Source organism: Pygocentrus nattereri, chromosome 15 (genome assembly GCF_015220715.1).
Source record: "Pygocentrus nattereri isolate fPygNat1 chromosome 15, fPygNat1.pri, whole genome shotgun sequence".
NCBI lineage: Eukaryota > Metazoa > Chordata > Actinopteri > Characiformes > Serrasalmidae > Pygocentrus > Pygocentrus nattereri.
Genome location: NC_051225.1, coordinates 19,842,541 through 19,858,351, shown reverse-complemented (window position 1 = coordinate 19,858,351; position 15,811 = coordinate 19,842,541). Strand labels below are relative to the sequence as shown.

At 37.4% G+C, this 15,811-nt stretch overlaps 1 protein-coding gene across 1 annotated transcript in view; it reads right to left on the bottom strand.

Moving 5' to 3' along the window:
- The window catches only part of LOC108442514 (inactive N-acetylated-alpha-linked acidic dipeptidase-like protein 2), a 352,526-nt gene that overhangs the window by 1,920 nt on the left and 334,795 nt on the right, over positions 1 to 15,811 (bottom strand). The window contains exon 13 of the mRNA XM_017722591.2: positions 9,746 to 9,944. Within this exon, the coding sequence (XP_017578080.2) occupies positions 9,746 to 9,944 (199 nt within the window). The remainder of the gene's footprint in view (positions 1 to 9,745; positions 9,945 to 15,811) is intronic.

Genomic DNA, 15,811 nt, shown 5'->3' with positions numbered 1-15,811 from the left:
CTGTGACAGAAAGAGTCAAGTCATTCAGTGTTTGTCATGAAACTACAATGCTGTGCGAAGGTTTTAGGGATCTAAGCAAATTTGTAACCAATTTACCTCCGCAGTGAGTTTATCACAATATACATTAGAATAAAGTCATACTCATAATTCAAATAAACATAAAAACAATAAAAAGTAACAAGAATTTCTTGGGTCCATATCTTCCTTGACACCTTCACAGCCGCCACAGAGACTTGTTAATATCATCAATTACATCATCAATTTTATTTATTCAAATATTAACACTTTTCTCAGCAAATAAACACATTCTACACAAATAAATAGATTTTGAAAATGTGTCTTGGGCACCTATGACTTTCACACAGTACTGTATATAAGAATATATACTAGTCTTTAAAGTGCAGGCAAGTGCACTATAATAAACTGGAGAGATGTATTATCGCTACTGAATAGAAGATTTTCATCCCTGAATATGCATTGACTCACTGAAGCATTCGTTGTAAAGGCGCCATCACACATTTACAGTCTAGTACACCAGAATATCAATAACCACATTGCAGAGCAAAAAAAGGTCTTGAAGAGGATGCGTTTAAAAAGGAAACTCAACAGTCTAATTCCTTAAAGCTCCTAGGTATTTATATATATCTGAAAGAATGCGTTTAAAAAGGAGCTACATTAAGTAAAACAGATATCCACAAATGTTCACTTTGAACACATGCACGTCTGGGTGAGTCGTGCAGGCACCCACACACAGAATCTTAAGAAAATCAATGCCAGCATGTCTTCCATAACCTTGGAGGATTCAGGTGTGGTTGAAGCTTGAAGCTGTGGAGCTATTATTTGAACTTTTGTAGGGCAAAAATAAGAAGCTTTGGGCCATTTCTTCACGCTTCTGGGCCACGCATTGATTTTTTTGTGCTTCTCTGTTTTAACTGGCTGCACAGACCTAAGCAGAATAAATGAGGCCATTCTTTATCTGTAAACAGGTTAGACTTTAGGTTTCGGGTGGGACTGTGACCTTGACACTCTAGACTTTATATATAAAAAAACATACAATTAACTCTGTCCTTCAAACCCCCAGCTGACGAAAAGCTGACTTGAAAGCTTAAAGGAAAAAGAGCACACCATGTGCATTCACATGTACAGAGAAAAGCTCAAACGGTTCTGTAAGCATGTAGTAACTGAACAAGTACTGACCACGAATTTGTCTTCCTAAAGCAAGAAAATAAACTGGTAGAACATGAGCTGCAGTGTTTTAACTTCATTTCCCCCACCATCCATCTCTGCCTTTGTCTTATGATAATGCATTCTAGGCACAGCATGTTAGCACAGACTGTAACCGAAGCCCCTTTATCGAGGAATATCAAGGAAATCTGGGAGTTATTGATCTCAGCCATCCTTGGCAAGATTGTTTTTTTAAATAAAGAGGTTTTCCTGCAGTATAGTTACAAATAGAGTCCAGTCTCCTGAACAGCGTCCCCTGTGTCCCCTGTCTACCCTGTCTACCACACCACAGCATTTGTTTAACAGGAACAGAACCTTCCACTGTGTACTGGTGCTCTATTCTCAGTGGGATACCTAACAGCTGTTAGATCTGTTTGACCATCAAATACATTAGTAATCAAGTAAAATACTGATTATTTTGACCAATAATCAAGAAATCAGGATTTTTTTTAATTGAGCTAAGGCTGCAACAGATATTCAATAATATTTAATAAGGCCAATAATGAATATATGACAAGACGTCACTGCAATAGTCAACATTTGCCACACACAGAACCCACACAGTTCTGTGGTTCTAAATACTTGCTTTTCACCAGTAGCCCTCAAATGCCAGCTCTATGATTTGGTACAGTGAGCCTGTTGCAATTTGAGATAACAGAATTGGTTTTAAAGGGGAATTCCACAGGATGTAGTTTGATTAGAAATAGTCAGTTGTAGAGAAATGTACCAACTACTATTATGATTTCTTTGCACAGGTGGTGATTGGGAGAACACAAATGTAGCCATTTTATTTACTATCCAAAACAACCAGTGGACCTACATGTGAGTTTTTATATCTAGTATTGATAAAATAGTGGCAAATATGAAGAAAAAAAATCTTTGGGGACCATTTTTCTTACAATGCTCCGAATGTATCATGAATGGATAAAAAAATCTATTTTAGACCAAAACCTTAATAAGACAAAAGCTGTCTTATATGCATTATTGATCAAATATTGGCAAATCTGAAAGAAAAAAAAATCTTTGGGGCTATTTCGCATTACAGCATCGATCATGAATAGATTTTTATTTTACACGAAAACATTGTTACAAAACTATCATAAAACAATGGCTGTGTTTTATGGCTGTGTGTGAAATAGCAAAATGTGTACTGTATCAGTATATACTGTATGCTGCTCTTCATAGTAATATACAGTACAGTATCCATTTACATTTATGGCATTTGGCTGACGCTCTTATCCACAGCGACTTACAATTTGATTGTTTTACACAGGTAGGCGAAGGTGGTGTTAGGAGTCTTGCCCAAGGACTCTTATTAGTATAGTGTAGGGTGTTTACCCAGGTGGGGATTGAACCCCAGTCTACAGCATAGAAGGCAGAGGTGTTAACCACTAAACTACACCAACCACCATCCAGTATCCAGTATAGCACTACAGCAGTGCACCGTACTACAGGTAAGGAGCATGATTATATCAAGGTCAATATCAAGGCCATGTCAACACCAGCTTCATTTTACTTAGCATGCAAGTAAGTGCTTAAAAACCCATTGCTAGATGTTTTTCAGCATAAGCATTTATATTCTGGTTAAGAAAGTGCCCTGTCTAATTTTTAAAGGACACCTCATACAATACAGAGGGCAGGATGTTGTTTTTTTAACCATTTCCAAAAATAAACTTCAAGAACGTCAGCTCTGCGGTTTCAAAACATACCTGTTTTCCTCTGTTTGTTAAAAGGTGAGTCATTTCAATTTCATTACAGTTATAGTGAGTAACATAAGCTAGTTTGAGTGAATAATAAACTGGGTGACTCCACAGGAGCCTGAAAATACTGTGCAGATGCTGTGAGGATTGTTTGGTTGAGACCAACTTTAATAAGTTAACTACTATTATAACCACATTTTCTATGCAGTAAGTTTATTATGGATGAATTAAGCAAACCTACAAACCCAAAAACAAAAGAGCAAGCTGATGAGCTGAGTGCAGCAAGAAATAGTCACATTTTTGTTTTGCTGTTATTAATGTATTGGCTGTATTCAAGGCTATTAAACATATCCAAGCAGTTATGTCAGTGGTTATGTCCTCCTGAAATGGCCGTGTCGCATTTTGGCACACAGTATGTCATGAAAATAGCTCTGGCTGCGTACTGGAATATTTGGCCTAAGTTGTACATCTCACAGTGTCTTTGGCATACAGAGGAAATTCATTTTGGTCACATACTACAAACTACTCAGTACTTTTGGGCACAGTCAGTACTTGAGCAGTATGTAGTAGGCTACTTCAAACACAGCCATGTCTCAGAAATCGTGCAGCATATTTATAAGCATGTCATGCAACAACTCTCTGTGAAATACCTTTAAGAAACATTTTTCTGTCACCACCACTCTGCACAATTCCAAATATTTTAATTTTATATAAATAAAAATTGGAGTGTGGCTAGGTAGCTAGCTGTCCAGAGCTGTATGAAAATTAGACTGCACCAGGCAGTAAGACTGACAGAGCAATGTTTAGCACAAGCTCCAGTATAAAGTGGACATAGGCAGCTTGAAAACTTGAAAAAATCTTTTCCCTGTTAACTAACAAAGACTTGACCGACAAGTTGTTTACATTTTCAAGTCAATAGTTAAAAAGCTATTTGCCCTGCTTTCCTACACTGCTCAATGCTGTTTTATTTAGGGTTGCCAGATTGGGCATGATCCTTCGAAGGATAACTTTGAAATCATTGTCTATGATGTTTTTTTTTTAATTACCCTGGCGCCACTAGATGTAGCTGTGGAGCAGTGCACAACATAATCAATCGTTCAATATAACAACGAATGGATAGCAAAACAGATTAATCAACAGCAAAGTGACAGTTTGTGATTCAGTTTTTGGCATCAAAATGCTTTAAGTGTCAGAATAAATAGGCAAATGCAAATGAGCTAAATGACTTTGAGTCTCGAGAAACACCATGTCATGTCTCAATTCTGGTGAAACTGAACATCAGACCACACGTCGTCAGACCAAACAGCTTCAGACAAAAGGTATCAGACCAACACAAGCCTGGTCGAGCAAATACATATACTGGTTCGTATAACTTAGATCACTATTGTGTATCTTGATATAAATGCCAGTATAACATTTTCACAGTTTTTTTTCTATGGCCATTTGGTCTGACGGCGTTTGGTCTGATGTTCAGTTTCAACAGATCTGAGACATGATGGTGTGTTTTCTTAAGACTCAAAGTTATTAAGCTGAGGAATGATGCTGTTCTGACTCTGAGGTCTGAGGATGTCCTAAAATGTACCCTGTAGCTCCGCTTAGTGCTAATTAACATATATTTGTATGCTGGTCAGTTTGAAAACAAAAAAGAAAAGTGTGAAATGAAGAGTGAATCTTCAGCAGGTTGTTGTCACTTTGCTGTTGATTTATCCATTTTACATTTTCATTCTGTCAGATATGCAGCTGGTTGCTATGAAAAAGAAATAAGAATGTAAACATTGCAGTTTGTTTTTAGTTTTAACACATATTCTGCATTTCATGAAGAAAAGCCAAAGCCAAAGTGAAGCTTGGATATTCTTTTCTCTATTAGCTTTTCCATTTTATTGTTTTAATTTTTATTTCTTTTTTGGCTGGATTTGCATCCCAAAGTACCTGTTGTGTAAATGCCTGTAGGCTACCTATTTCTCCTAGCAGCCTTCCTTCAGCGGCCCATCAGCATTCATCTAACGAACTGAGTAGTTCACAATAACCAGCTTTGGGGGACGATCACAGTGGCCCCATGCTAAGTGCAGCCAATTAAAGAATAATAAATTTACATATGTCCAATTGTTCAGTAACGACATTCATGGTATGGGCGTTGCTACACAGCTAGCCATTGTCCCTCATCAGTTGCGGTAGCCACTCATAATAGAAAGGCAATTTAATGTGTCAAGAACAACAACAATAATAATAATCAGAGCAATAATAAAACAAAATAAAAAACAATAATAACAGAAATTAATCCATTTGAAAATGACTATTACATTTTTTAAATTACTACTGAAATTGAAATAAATATACAGACACCATGTGGTGAAAAAAACATAAATGAGAGTATCTGTCAGCTTCTAACAGTCAAAGACCAGCAGGAGAGTTTTAAATACACATCATTATACTTGCATCTACTATCATTGTAATTTGATCTAGAAGATTTAAATCTTAATTAATGTTTTTTTAAACATGATTAATCTTGACAGCCGTGCTTGACTGCTTACCATCTTGCGATCCAGTCTTAGATATGCTGCATGTGGGTTGAATTCCTTGGTATGATGTCTATGTTTTTTTTTACAAATGTGGTAAAGGTGATGCATAACTGTGCTATCAGTCCAGGTTATGAGAAATGCTGTACTACAAACGCACATACTGTGTGTAGGTACCAACACACTGTGCATGGGGAAACAAATCTGGAAGAATCGTATGCCACCTGCAAACAAGTGAAACCTATATTTCCCCCTCCCTTTTCCTTAGCCTAGTTTATTACACAGTACAAACCCCCTGCATTTAACTGATTATTAAGCTGGCTGAAAAGTGTACACTGGGAAAAAGATGGAGGTCAGTGAGATGGGACTAATTGGCAGTCTCCTGAAAGCTGTGTCCACACACAAATGGATAGCTAGTAGCTTTCTGTACGTCTTTTCCATTCACCCTGTGCTAATTTAATCAAGACCACTTCACAGAAATGTGATTAGCTTCTGATTTGCTCCTGCATGCCACTGTGACAATAGTAGGTACTTCGTTTTAGCTCAGATTAGCGTAGCTTCTAATGTCACAGAGCGCCTAAAGCAAACCTGCAGCGGTTCAAGTAGGTCACACATATGAAGGTTTTCACCGAGAAGATTGAGTTGTGATTTAGGAGCACAAACAGGAGAGTTGATGTGAGGTGAATCTGCAATATGCAGCGTTCATACACAATTGATGCTGTATTACTAAAACATCAAGCTCCACTGTGACTCCAGCTGCACTCCCCTTCCCATCAACCTCAAATCCACATCTGTAAATCCCCCTGACTGTGAGGAAGTATCTAAGGACATGGCTGAGCACTGCAGAGCTCCGAGAGAGACATGGAGAGAGAGAGAGAGAGAGAGAGAGAGAGAGAGAGAGAGGTATGCACTGTTCTATTGCTAGAAATCTGTTTGCATGTTTACTGCTTGATTGTGTATTAGCATTCCAAGCATTCAGAAGCAATTACTCTCCTAGAGTTTTCAGGCCAGCGTACTACATTTGTCAATGACAAGGCTAAGATATATTCATTATTATAAGTACTTTGAAATGTTCAGGCTAGTAATATCAGTATGTCATTAACTTTCAAGTCTACTGTTTCAGTTTTCAAAACCTGTCAAGAATGCACACTGCACATTTATTAGCAATTCACCAACTGTTCTTAAGAAACCCACTTACAAAACTTCTGATATTTACTAACATTTTCTTATTTGGGATTCGTTCTTAGGTAAGAACAGAATTTAAACACACTCAAGAGCACAAATGTGTGAACAATTCTGCAGGTTAAGAGCACAACATGAATCTGATGTAGAGGGTTTTTAGGACCTTTCCCATGAACAAATTTAAGGGAAAACTTAGGAAGATATTGATGAGTTAGGCCCAATTCTATTATTTGGATACTTTGGAATGTAATATTATTTAACGCTTGAATTAAGGTTCAAATAATTGTTTTTCAATAATATAAAACCCATTCATTTGCAGGGAAATGTATGAAAATGATTTTAATAATGTGAATGCAAGCACTCAACAGCTTCACAGGTTCCAAATAATTTGTAGGAAACTGTAATTCATTAAGACACTTTGGATGTGTTCAGTAACATAAACAGAGCTGTACATGATTATAAAATGATACAGTCACTGTATCACTGGGTATAAAAGTAATGAAAACGAATAACTTTAATATCAGGAATGGCTTGTATTACAAAATATACATTAACAGAAGCAAATTAATAAATTAAATTAATAAATTTAATATGCTCCAAGAAAAATGAATATATTGAGTAAAACAACACATTTTGCTGTCTAGCGTATCACATTTCAGTCTACTGTATGTAAGGGCATTATTAAATAACATAACAATAAATGCAGTATAGCATGTGATTGCAAACTTTTTAGAAACCAATTCAGTCACAGAAATCAGTTTCTAATACTTTTCAAAGTCACTCCATAAATCTTTGGAATACAAATGCAAAGTTTGCTATCACAGTTCAAAAGTTTGGAATTAAGGATTTCAGTTATGTAAAACAAGCTCTGGTGTTATATTAGATGGAGAAAGGTATTGTTTTTTTCAGTTTTTAAATTTCAAATAATTTATTGATCTATTTATAGTAATGTCAAGTTGAATTACTGATCTTGAGGCTAGGTTAGACTAGGCTGCAGAATGTATCCTTTACTGGAATGTTTTTTCACTGCAACCAATGCTACAGTTAAAGACCTTGGAGTAACATTGAATGCTAGTTTATCATTTGGGCCCCCTTTTCAACAATATCTCTAAGACTGTGTTTTAGTACTTGAGACTCATAATAACCCTGGAACATGCTGAGAAATTAGGTCATGCTTTCATAACAAGTAGACTACACTACTGTGATGTGTTACTGGCTGGTTTCCATGCTGTATCTCTACATAGGCTTCAAGTAGTTCAAGATGAGGCAGCCAGTGTGTTTACTAGATAAAGTTTGAACATATTACTCCAGATTTATTCAGTTTATACTGTCTTCCTGTTAAGTTTCACACTAACTACAGGATCTTGCTAACTAAAAAGATCTCACTAACTAAAAGCTCTTAATCACCTAGCTTTGAGTTTTAGGATAACTTGATGGATCCTAAGAGAAGATAATTTTCTCATAAAGCTCCTACAAGAAGATAATTTTCTCATAAAGCTCCTACGAGAAGATAATTTTCTCATAAAGCTCCTATGAGAAGATCATTTTCTCATAAAGCTCCTAAATCCAGGAAGAGACTTCTGAAGGGAATCAGGAATGCAAGCTAGGCAAGTGTTTTTAAATCCAGATTATATCAGAATGTTGTAGACACATACCAAAAATCTAGTATGTGTGTACAACATTGTGACCCATTCCTTGCTTTTTTCTTGTAATTGTGCTGTTTTACTTTTCATCCATATTCCTGTGTAAAAGCCTGTGAGATTGTGCTACATAAAATAATTACGATTACCTTAGTAATTAACAAAGGGAAAGTTATTCCAGCTAGAATAACAAGGCAAGTAAACAACTTCCAAAGTTTACCTATGGTGGAACTTGAGAGAATCATTTTTCCTTTTAACTGAGCATTTATGTACTTGACCTTCTCTGCTCCTGGCATTAAACACTGTGGGGCGATTTCCCAGACACAGAACAAGCCTATCCTGGATTAGGAGGCAACTACAAACAGAAAAGCAAATCTCTCCTTGACTACCTCCAGCCACTTCCACCTTGGATAACTGAGTTAATCCAAGTGGTTCAGACACACAGTTCAAAAACAATAACAATTTGAAACAGAAGATAATGTATCCCTGCAACTGGACCCAGTTTTAATCTGCACCTGGTGTTTATATATATATATAAAACAATTATTGTAAAATAATGTTGGCTGACTAAGTCGAGAAAAGGCTGGAAAAATATATAGCTTATTTTCCACTATATACAGATGAAAGTAGAAGAAGAATGCAAAGCTGAAAGTAAGTGGAAAAGAGAGAAAATGAAATATTCAAGGCAAGGCTTTCTCACTGGCAGACTTGTCTGGAGTGAATACATTTGACAGAAATGCAAATTGGCATCTCTGTCTCTGCAGCCTTGAGTAGTCACCCACAATAGACCACAGGGAAGTAATGTCATCATTCATTTTCTAACAAGAACTTGAAAGATCCTGTCTGAGTTGAGAATTAGTTGTGGCAATTTAACAACATGAAGCCAAAAAGAGCCCTTGTCAGACATCATATTGAGCAGGAAAATTCAGTCCAAAAAGCTAAAATGTAATTAAAGTCCAAGAAGTTGTAAATAATCAGAACTTCAGAGCTCACCAGAATGTGCAGATTGATGGATGAATGGCGTCGTTGTCACATTGTGATTAAACTAAGAAGTGACTTATTTGAAAGCTTTCTGTGGATTAACATACAGAAACTGCTATGATAGACTGTAACTCTGTGCCTGACTGCTGCATGACTACGTGCCCATCAAAATTCTTTAATGTCATACCACCTCTTTTGATGCATACACCACCATTACATCTGCTCCTTCAAAAAGCATTCAGTTACTGTACAGCTCAGTGAATCAATTATTGATTATCTAACTATATCTAAGCATATCAAACATTTTCCCCCAACCTTTTTCTCCTCCGCCGACTTTTGAAACTTATATGCCTTTATGAATAAAATAGTGCATGGAGGACTGGTATGACGCAAAAAGACAGGTAAAGAAATTGTGTATTGCTGAAGTGACGCTCGGTAAGCAACAATCAATAGGAGTTTGTTACTGAATGTTATCGGCACATCATTCCTGGCTACAGCTTACCGTGAAAAGCCTGGAGGTGGGCTTTGAATAAGAAAGCTTTTCTCCAAGTCTCTCAGCACATCGTTCAGCATGCGCATGTGAGAAGGGTCACGCTCTTTGGGGTCATTGGCAGGGCGCATAAACTCTGACTGGAAGAGGCTAGAATTGGTCCTAAATGAGGCTGCAGTGGCCAGAAGATCAGGTCTTCTCAATGGGTCATCTGTAATAGACAGAGAAGTAGGAATTAGTCAGTCCCAATATACACTATATATACACTCGTCTGCCTTCACATGCCACCCTTTGCAGCTATAACAGCTTCTGCTCTTCTGGGAGTGTGTTTATGGGAATTTTTGACCATTCTTCCAGAAGTGCATTTATGAGGTCAGACACTGATGTTGGACGAGAAGGCCTGGCTCAGAGTCTCCACTCAAATTCATCCCAAAGGTGTTCTGTCAGGTTGACGTCAGGACTCTGTGCAGGCCAGTCAAGTTCTTCCACACCAAACTCGCTCATCCATGTCTTTATGGACCTTGCTTTGTGCACTGGTGTGCAGTCATGTTGGAACAGGAAGGGATCGTCCCCAACCTGTTTCCACAAAGGTGGGAGCATGAAATTGTCCTAAATCTCTTGGTGCTGAAGAATTAAGAGTTCCTTTCATTGGAACTAAGGGGCCGAGCCCAACTCCTGAAAAACAACCCCACACCAAACTTTACACTTGGCACAATGCAGTAAGACAAGTACCGTTCTCCTGGCAACAGCCAAACCCAGATGCGTCCATCGGATTACCAGACAGAGAAGCGTGATTCATCACTTCAGAGAACACGTCTCCACTGCTCTAGAGTCCAGTGGCAGCGCTTTACACCACTGCATTCAATGCTTTGCATTGCGCTTGGTGATGTAAGGCTTGGATGCACCTGTTTGGCCATGAAACCCATTCAATGAAGCTTTGTACGCTGTATCTCCTATCACGGTACCATGCTGGAATTCACTGAGCTCCTGAGAGCGATCCATTCTATCTATGTTTGTAGAAACAGTCTGCAGGCCTAGGTGAATACATGAATACACAATCTAGGGGCTGTGGCAAGACACACAAGTACACCTCAAATAGCTTGGTGCTTAGCATTTTATACTGATTTCCATAGGGATGCTAGCAAACAATTTGCCTCATTATAATGATAGAAATCAAATAAAATAAAACCTATTGAAAAGAAAACATTTTATTACATACATTATATTACATACATACATTATATATACATATATACGTATATACATACAATACATTATATTAGAAAAGATCCAATGTTATGTTCTGCAAATAAAAAATACATTTGAATGCGCTCAGAGTAAAGCGCCAACCGGCAGGGGGGGAGGTGGGGCATCATATCCACCCAGAGAGAGAGAGAGGCCAATTTTGCTCTCTTGGACGGCTACAGACAGCTGTAGCATTAGCAGGGATTGAACTTGCCATCTCCTAATGACAGGGTTAGAAGCCCTCTGAATGCATCTTGGGGCGTTTTTCATATACTACTGGTATATAAAACTAAATAAACTTACTGCTTTAACTGTTGGCTTTTGGCTTTAAGCCTGGCTTGTACTATGGTCAGCCTTTAGCCTCTAGCATGTTCAAAGTTGTGTGAGTGTGAGTGATAAAACTTTGTGTAGAGATACAGAACATTAGGTTCCCACCGGTGAACCCGAAAAGAGACTAAACTAGTCCAAAGCAATGTCAGGTTTGTAAGGCATTCTTTCAACACGTAGTACTCAGGATGCTGTGATATTTAGAATATATGATCTTGAATTTTATCTCAGGCAGCTTGAAGTTTACATCCATGTTTCATCCTAGACCATCTTTAGCTCTACATTTATTTACTCACGTCTCCATAACATTTACTCTGCCCAGCTAATGTGACGGATGTAATTGCCAATTAAAATGCTAAAAGTGTACTGGCAGCTTTTGACCACACCCACCACCTCAGCCTTTTATCCAGTTTCTCTCCATCCACTCAGCCATTACCCTCTCCGACAGACCCCTCAACACTGCACATCACTCACTGTTACTGTGCTTTGACAGTGTAAGTGTAGCCCCCAAAAATTTGAATCAACAAACTGTTGTGGCCTATGCTTATTCGCCAAACAACAACAGAGCATCAGCTCACCTCACAAACCTCAGATCCCCACTAAAAGACAAATAGCTCAATGATGCTTATACTTTAATCTTGTTAACCCAGAGAAGCAAAAAGAAAAATGTATGCAGAATGTAAATCAAAATGCAAAACCAACAGCACCTAATCTTCTGCTTGAGAGATTAGCCTTTGGTTTGAATAATTAAATATATCTGCAATAAATGGAACAAAGCAGACATATTTAATGCCGCCTTTGTCTCAAGTGCAATTGTGTATTTCTAATATCTAACCATATTATGAGGTAATAAGTATATCGCTGCTGTCAGAAAAAAAACCTTGTATCCCCATTTTGTCATTTTTCAGGGTTTTTTTTACATAATTTGAATATACCTTTTTATCCTTGATATTGTGTCAAATTTTCATGATAAATGGGCCAGAAGAAATTGCCCAAAACTGCTTAGAAATATGTCTGGTTCATTGACTTATATTAAAAGTAGCTTTTTCCTTCTCCTGCAAAATTACCATTCTGGAGATACAAGGTTTTGTTTTGACAGCAGAGATATACAAAAGGTTGTCAGTTTCTGGAAAACATCAGCAAATGCAGTGTTAGAGTGCAGCAGGCTGGCTATGAGGAAAAGCACCTAAATATTCATCAGAACTGACTATATTGTAATGATATTTGTGCATCAATGCAAGTAGCTTATCAGCTCTAGCAGCATCAGTAATCTGGGAGGCTGTTCAGACAATAAGGCAACAGCACTCCCTAAACCCCAATACAACAATATTTACAATTTTGCTGCTGCTTCACTGTTATGAATTATTACAAATTGTCATAATTGTTATATAATGATTATTCAGACTAGTCTGTCTGAGTGGGCTCTTGGCGTTTGACAAGGCATGAACTTATGACTCACAGTGAGCAGGACTGGAGTGAGAGTATTTTAGTAAAACATATCAAGGACTAGACAAAATCAAATTGCTACAATAATAATTGCAGTAATATTAAGCTGTCCATATTAATGTTATTAGTAATCAACAGTAATCCAATAATGTACTGATTTAATAACTAATAACTGTTTTAAAAAAAGGCTAAGCAACAATAACAAATCACCAAATATTTTCAAGGATAATATGAAATGGAAAACCCTTAAAGAAGGATTCATTAAGAATATTAGTGGTGTCAAAGTTAACATGTTAACGAATAATTAATGCCACTCACTTTTTAAAACACCATTAATACATTTTCCTAGTTTGACCTTTTGACCCATCCGTAGTGCCACCCTAAAGCCCAGCTGCTCATTTGCTCTGTGTTGCTATGACTCTGTCAACACTAGTGTTGCCAGATTGAGTGGTTTCTTGCCAAACTGGGTGGATTCTAGTTATAATTTTGGATGGTCTGTCATGATTTTGAATACTTTTCAATTTCATTAAAAGGAAATGAAATAAATGAACAGCATTGCACTATAATTTCCCCTCTCATTCAATAAGTATTTTATTGACTCCTCTTGCCACTAGCATCATTTGCAATCTCAAAGGCAAGTCAAGGCATGGGTTACCAAGTTCACTTGGCATTACAGACTGTTCATGGTTCTGCAATAGTTGGAATGGCCCCTGATGTGTTGGGCCAGTACAAATACCAAATATTCTACCAGGAGTTTAGTACTGATGCCACAATGGTTTCAATGCTGTATTATTTAGTACTATAGTTGAAAACCTGGCCTTCCACAGTTTTTGATTTACTTTTTCTGAAATGTTGAAAAAGTGATAAAATGTGCGAAAAGTTATTTCCAGCTACTGCCATGCTATGGCACTCTTTATCACCAAAGCACAAGTGTGAAAAGTCATTTACAAACAAAATGCAGCTCTAATACCAGTTAAAACCAATAATTTAGCAGAATATGTTGAAAGGTAATTACAGGATAACTGTGGATAAATCTACTAGCAGCAAACTAACAAAAGCAGAAAGCAACAGTTTCCCTCGAGAGCCACCTTCATAACAAGCGAGAGCGAAAGGACTGCAACTGAGGCTGAGTTGCAAGCACTGACTGTATGATACACTCTCAGAAATAAAACATAGTAAACTGTCACTGGGGTGGTTCCCTCAAGGGTACATCTCAGTACCTTTAGTCAGGGAATATAATTGTACCATACATTGAACAGAAGTGATATATTCTGAGTTGTACTGACTTACACACACCCCGTCTCGTCTCTAGGCTTTTTTATTTTACTGTTCTGTTTTAAAACATTAGGTTATGAATAGGTGTCAATATGCAGGTTGCATATTTTGGATGTCAGTAATGAACACTGGAAACTGGCCTAATGCTATGGAAATCACTTTATTTCACACATTTAATCTACAAATATGATGAATATAGTGCTATTTAAAGTAAATAGTAAATAGTTATTTAAAGTAAAAAATACTTTCTGTTTATTTTGCCTACTTATACAGCTTTAACGAAATGCCAAAATGGAAAACAAAGACCCAAAATCTCATTAGGATCAAATTTGAGCAAATCGGTGCTGTCAGGAGAAAACCTTGTATCTCAACTTTTGTCGTTTTCAGTTTTTGACATAATTTGAAATGATGGGGACCAACAGAAACAGCCCAAAATGACTTGGAAAGACATCTGGTCCCTTTGTCGTACATTAAAAGTAAAGTAGTTATTTTTTCCTTCTCCTGTAAAGTTACCATTTTGGAGATAAGAAGTTTTCTTCTGAGAACAGCGATAAACATATATGAGACAGGGAGAGAGAAAGAGAGAGAAAACAAAAAAACTTGCAAAAAAATGGACTTTAAATGAATTTAAATTATGAATTATCATGAAACTGGCAACTAATTATTGCTCTTTCATCGAGAAGTTAAAAGGGTTAAAAGCATTTTTTCCTAATTAATCGAGTAATCTCAATGAATTAACAGCCCCTGTAGCAATAATAATAAATAAGCAAACAAATAAACTGTTTAATGACATTACAGGCATTAGGCCGCCTCCTTAGTACAAATAAATAGAGCTCTGGTTTGTTTTCAGTAGCTAAGAATATTCAGGTTCTTTTCTGCCTGAATGTAATTAACCTTGGCTACTGTCAGACGTTGTGCTCTATGGTGGGTGGTTCTGCATTGTGTGTGAGAGAGAGAGAAAGAGAGTGAGTGAGAGAGATGCCGGTGAGGTTTGGGCACTGTGAGCAGCATGACTGCCAGCCGCTGGAGAATATGCAGTCAGTGCGATTCTTCGGAGGAGAGAAAGAAAGCGAGGATAAATATAGCAGAAAAGAAGCCGTTCCCTTCCACAAACTTCCATGTCCCTCTCTCTACAGGGAGAGCAGCGCTTATGAAATATGTGGAAGGATTGCTGTAATCTATCACCCATTCTGACACAGAGGGACATGGAGGGACAGTGGTGCTGGCGTGAGCCCAGCAGAGCTTTAGCTTTAACAAATGGAAGACGAAACTTAACATATCACATATCAAGGGGAAATATGCGACAGACCTCCGCCAAGGACATGAGAGGAAAAGAGGGACGCAAAAGAAAAAGCATGGACAGCCCGGGCAGCTGCAAGCAGAAATGGCATGCGTGCACAGGCAAATGCAAGCTTTATTTAAAGCAGTATTAGAAGAACTGAGTATGCAATCGTCCTTTCATTCTGCAAGGGTATTGTTATCTTGCCCAGCACCTTTTCATCTCTGTGCACACCTGCGCTTTCTTATTCATGGGCATAAACATCTGCAGCGATGGTTCTCCATGCACTCAATGCACTGCACATTTTTGGATTTCATGCTTTTAAAGCAACTCTGCAGCATTTAATTAATTAAGTCTTATTTTTATTGGGTTAAGAATGACACCCAGTGTTGTGCTATAATGTTTTTATGTTTATATGGTTATAAAATCTGAAACAATCTAATCTTTATCTGATGCATAACATAATATGACATATATAATAATTTAATAAAAGAACTGAAAAGCCA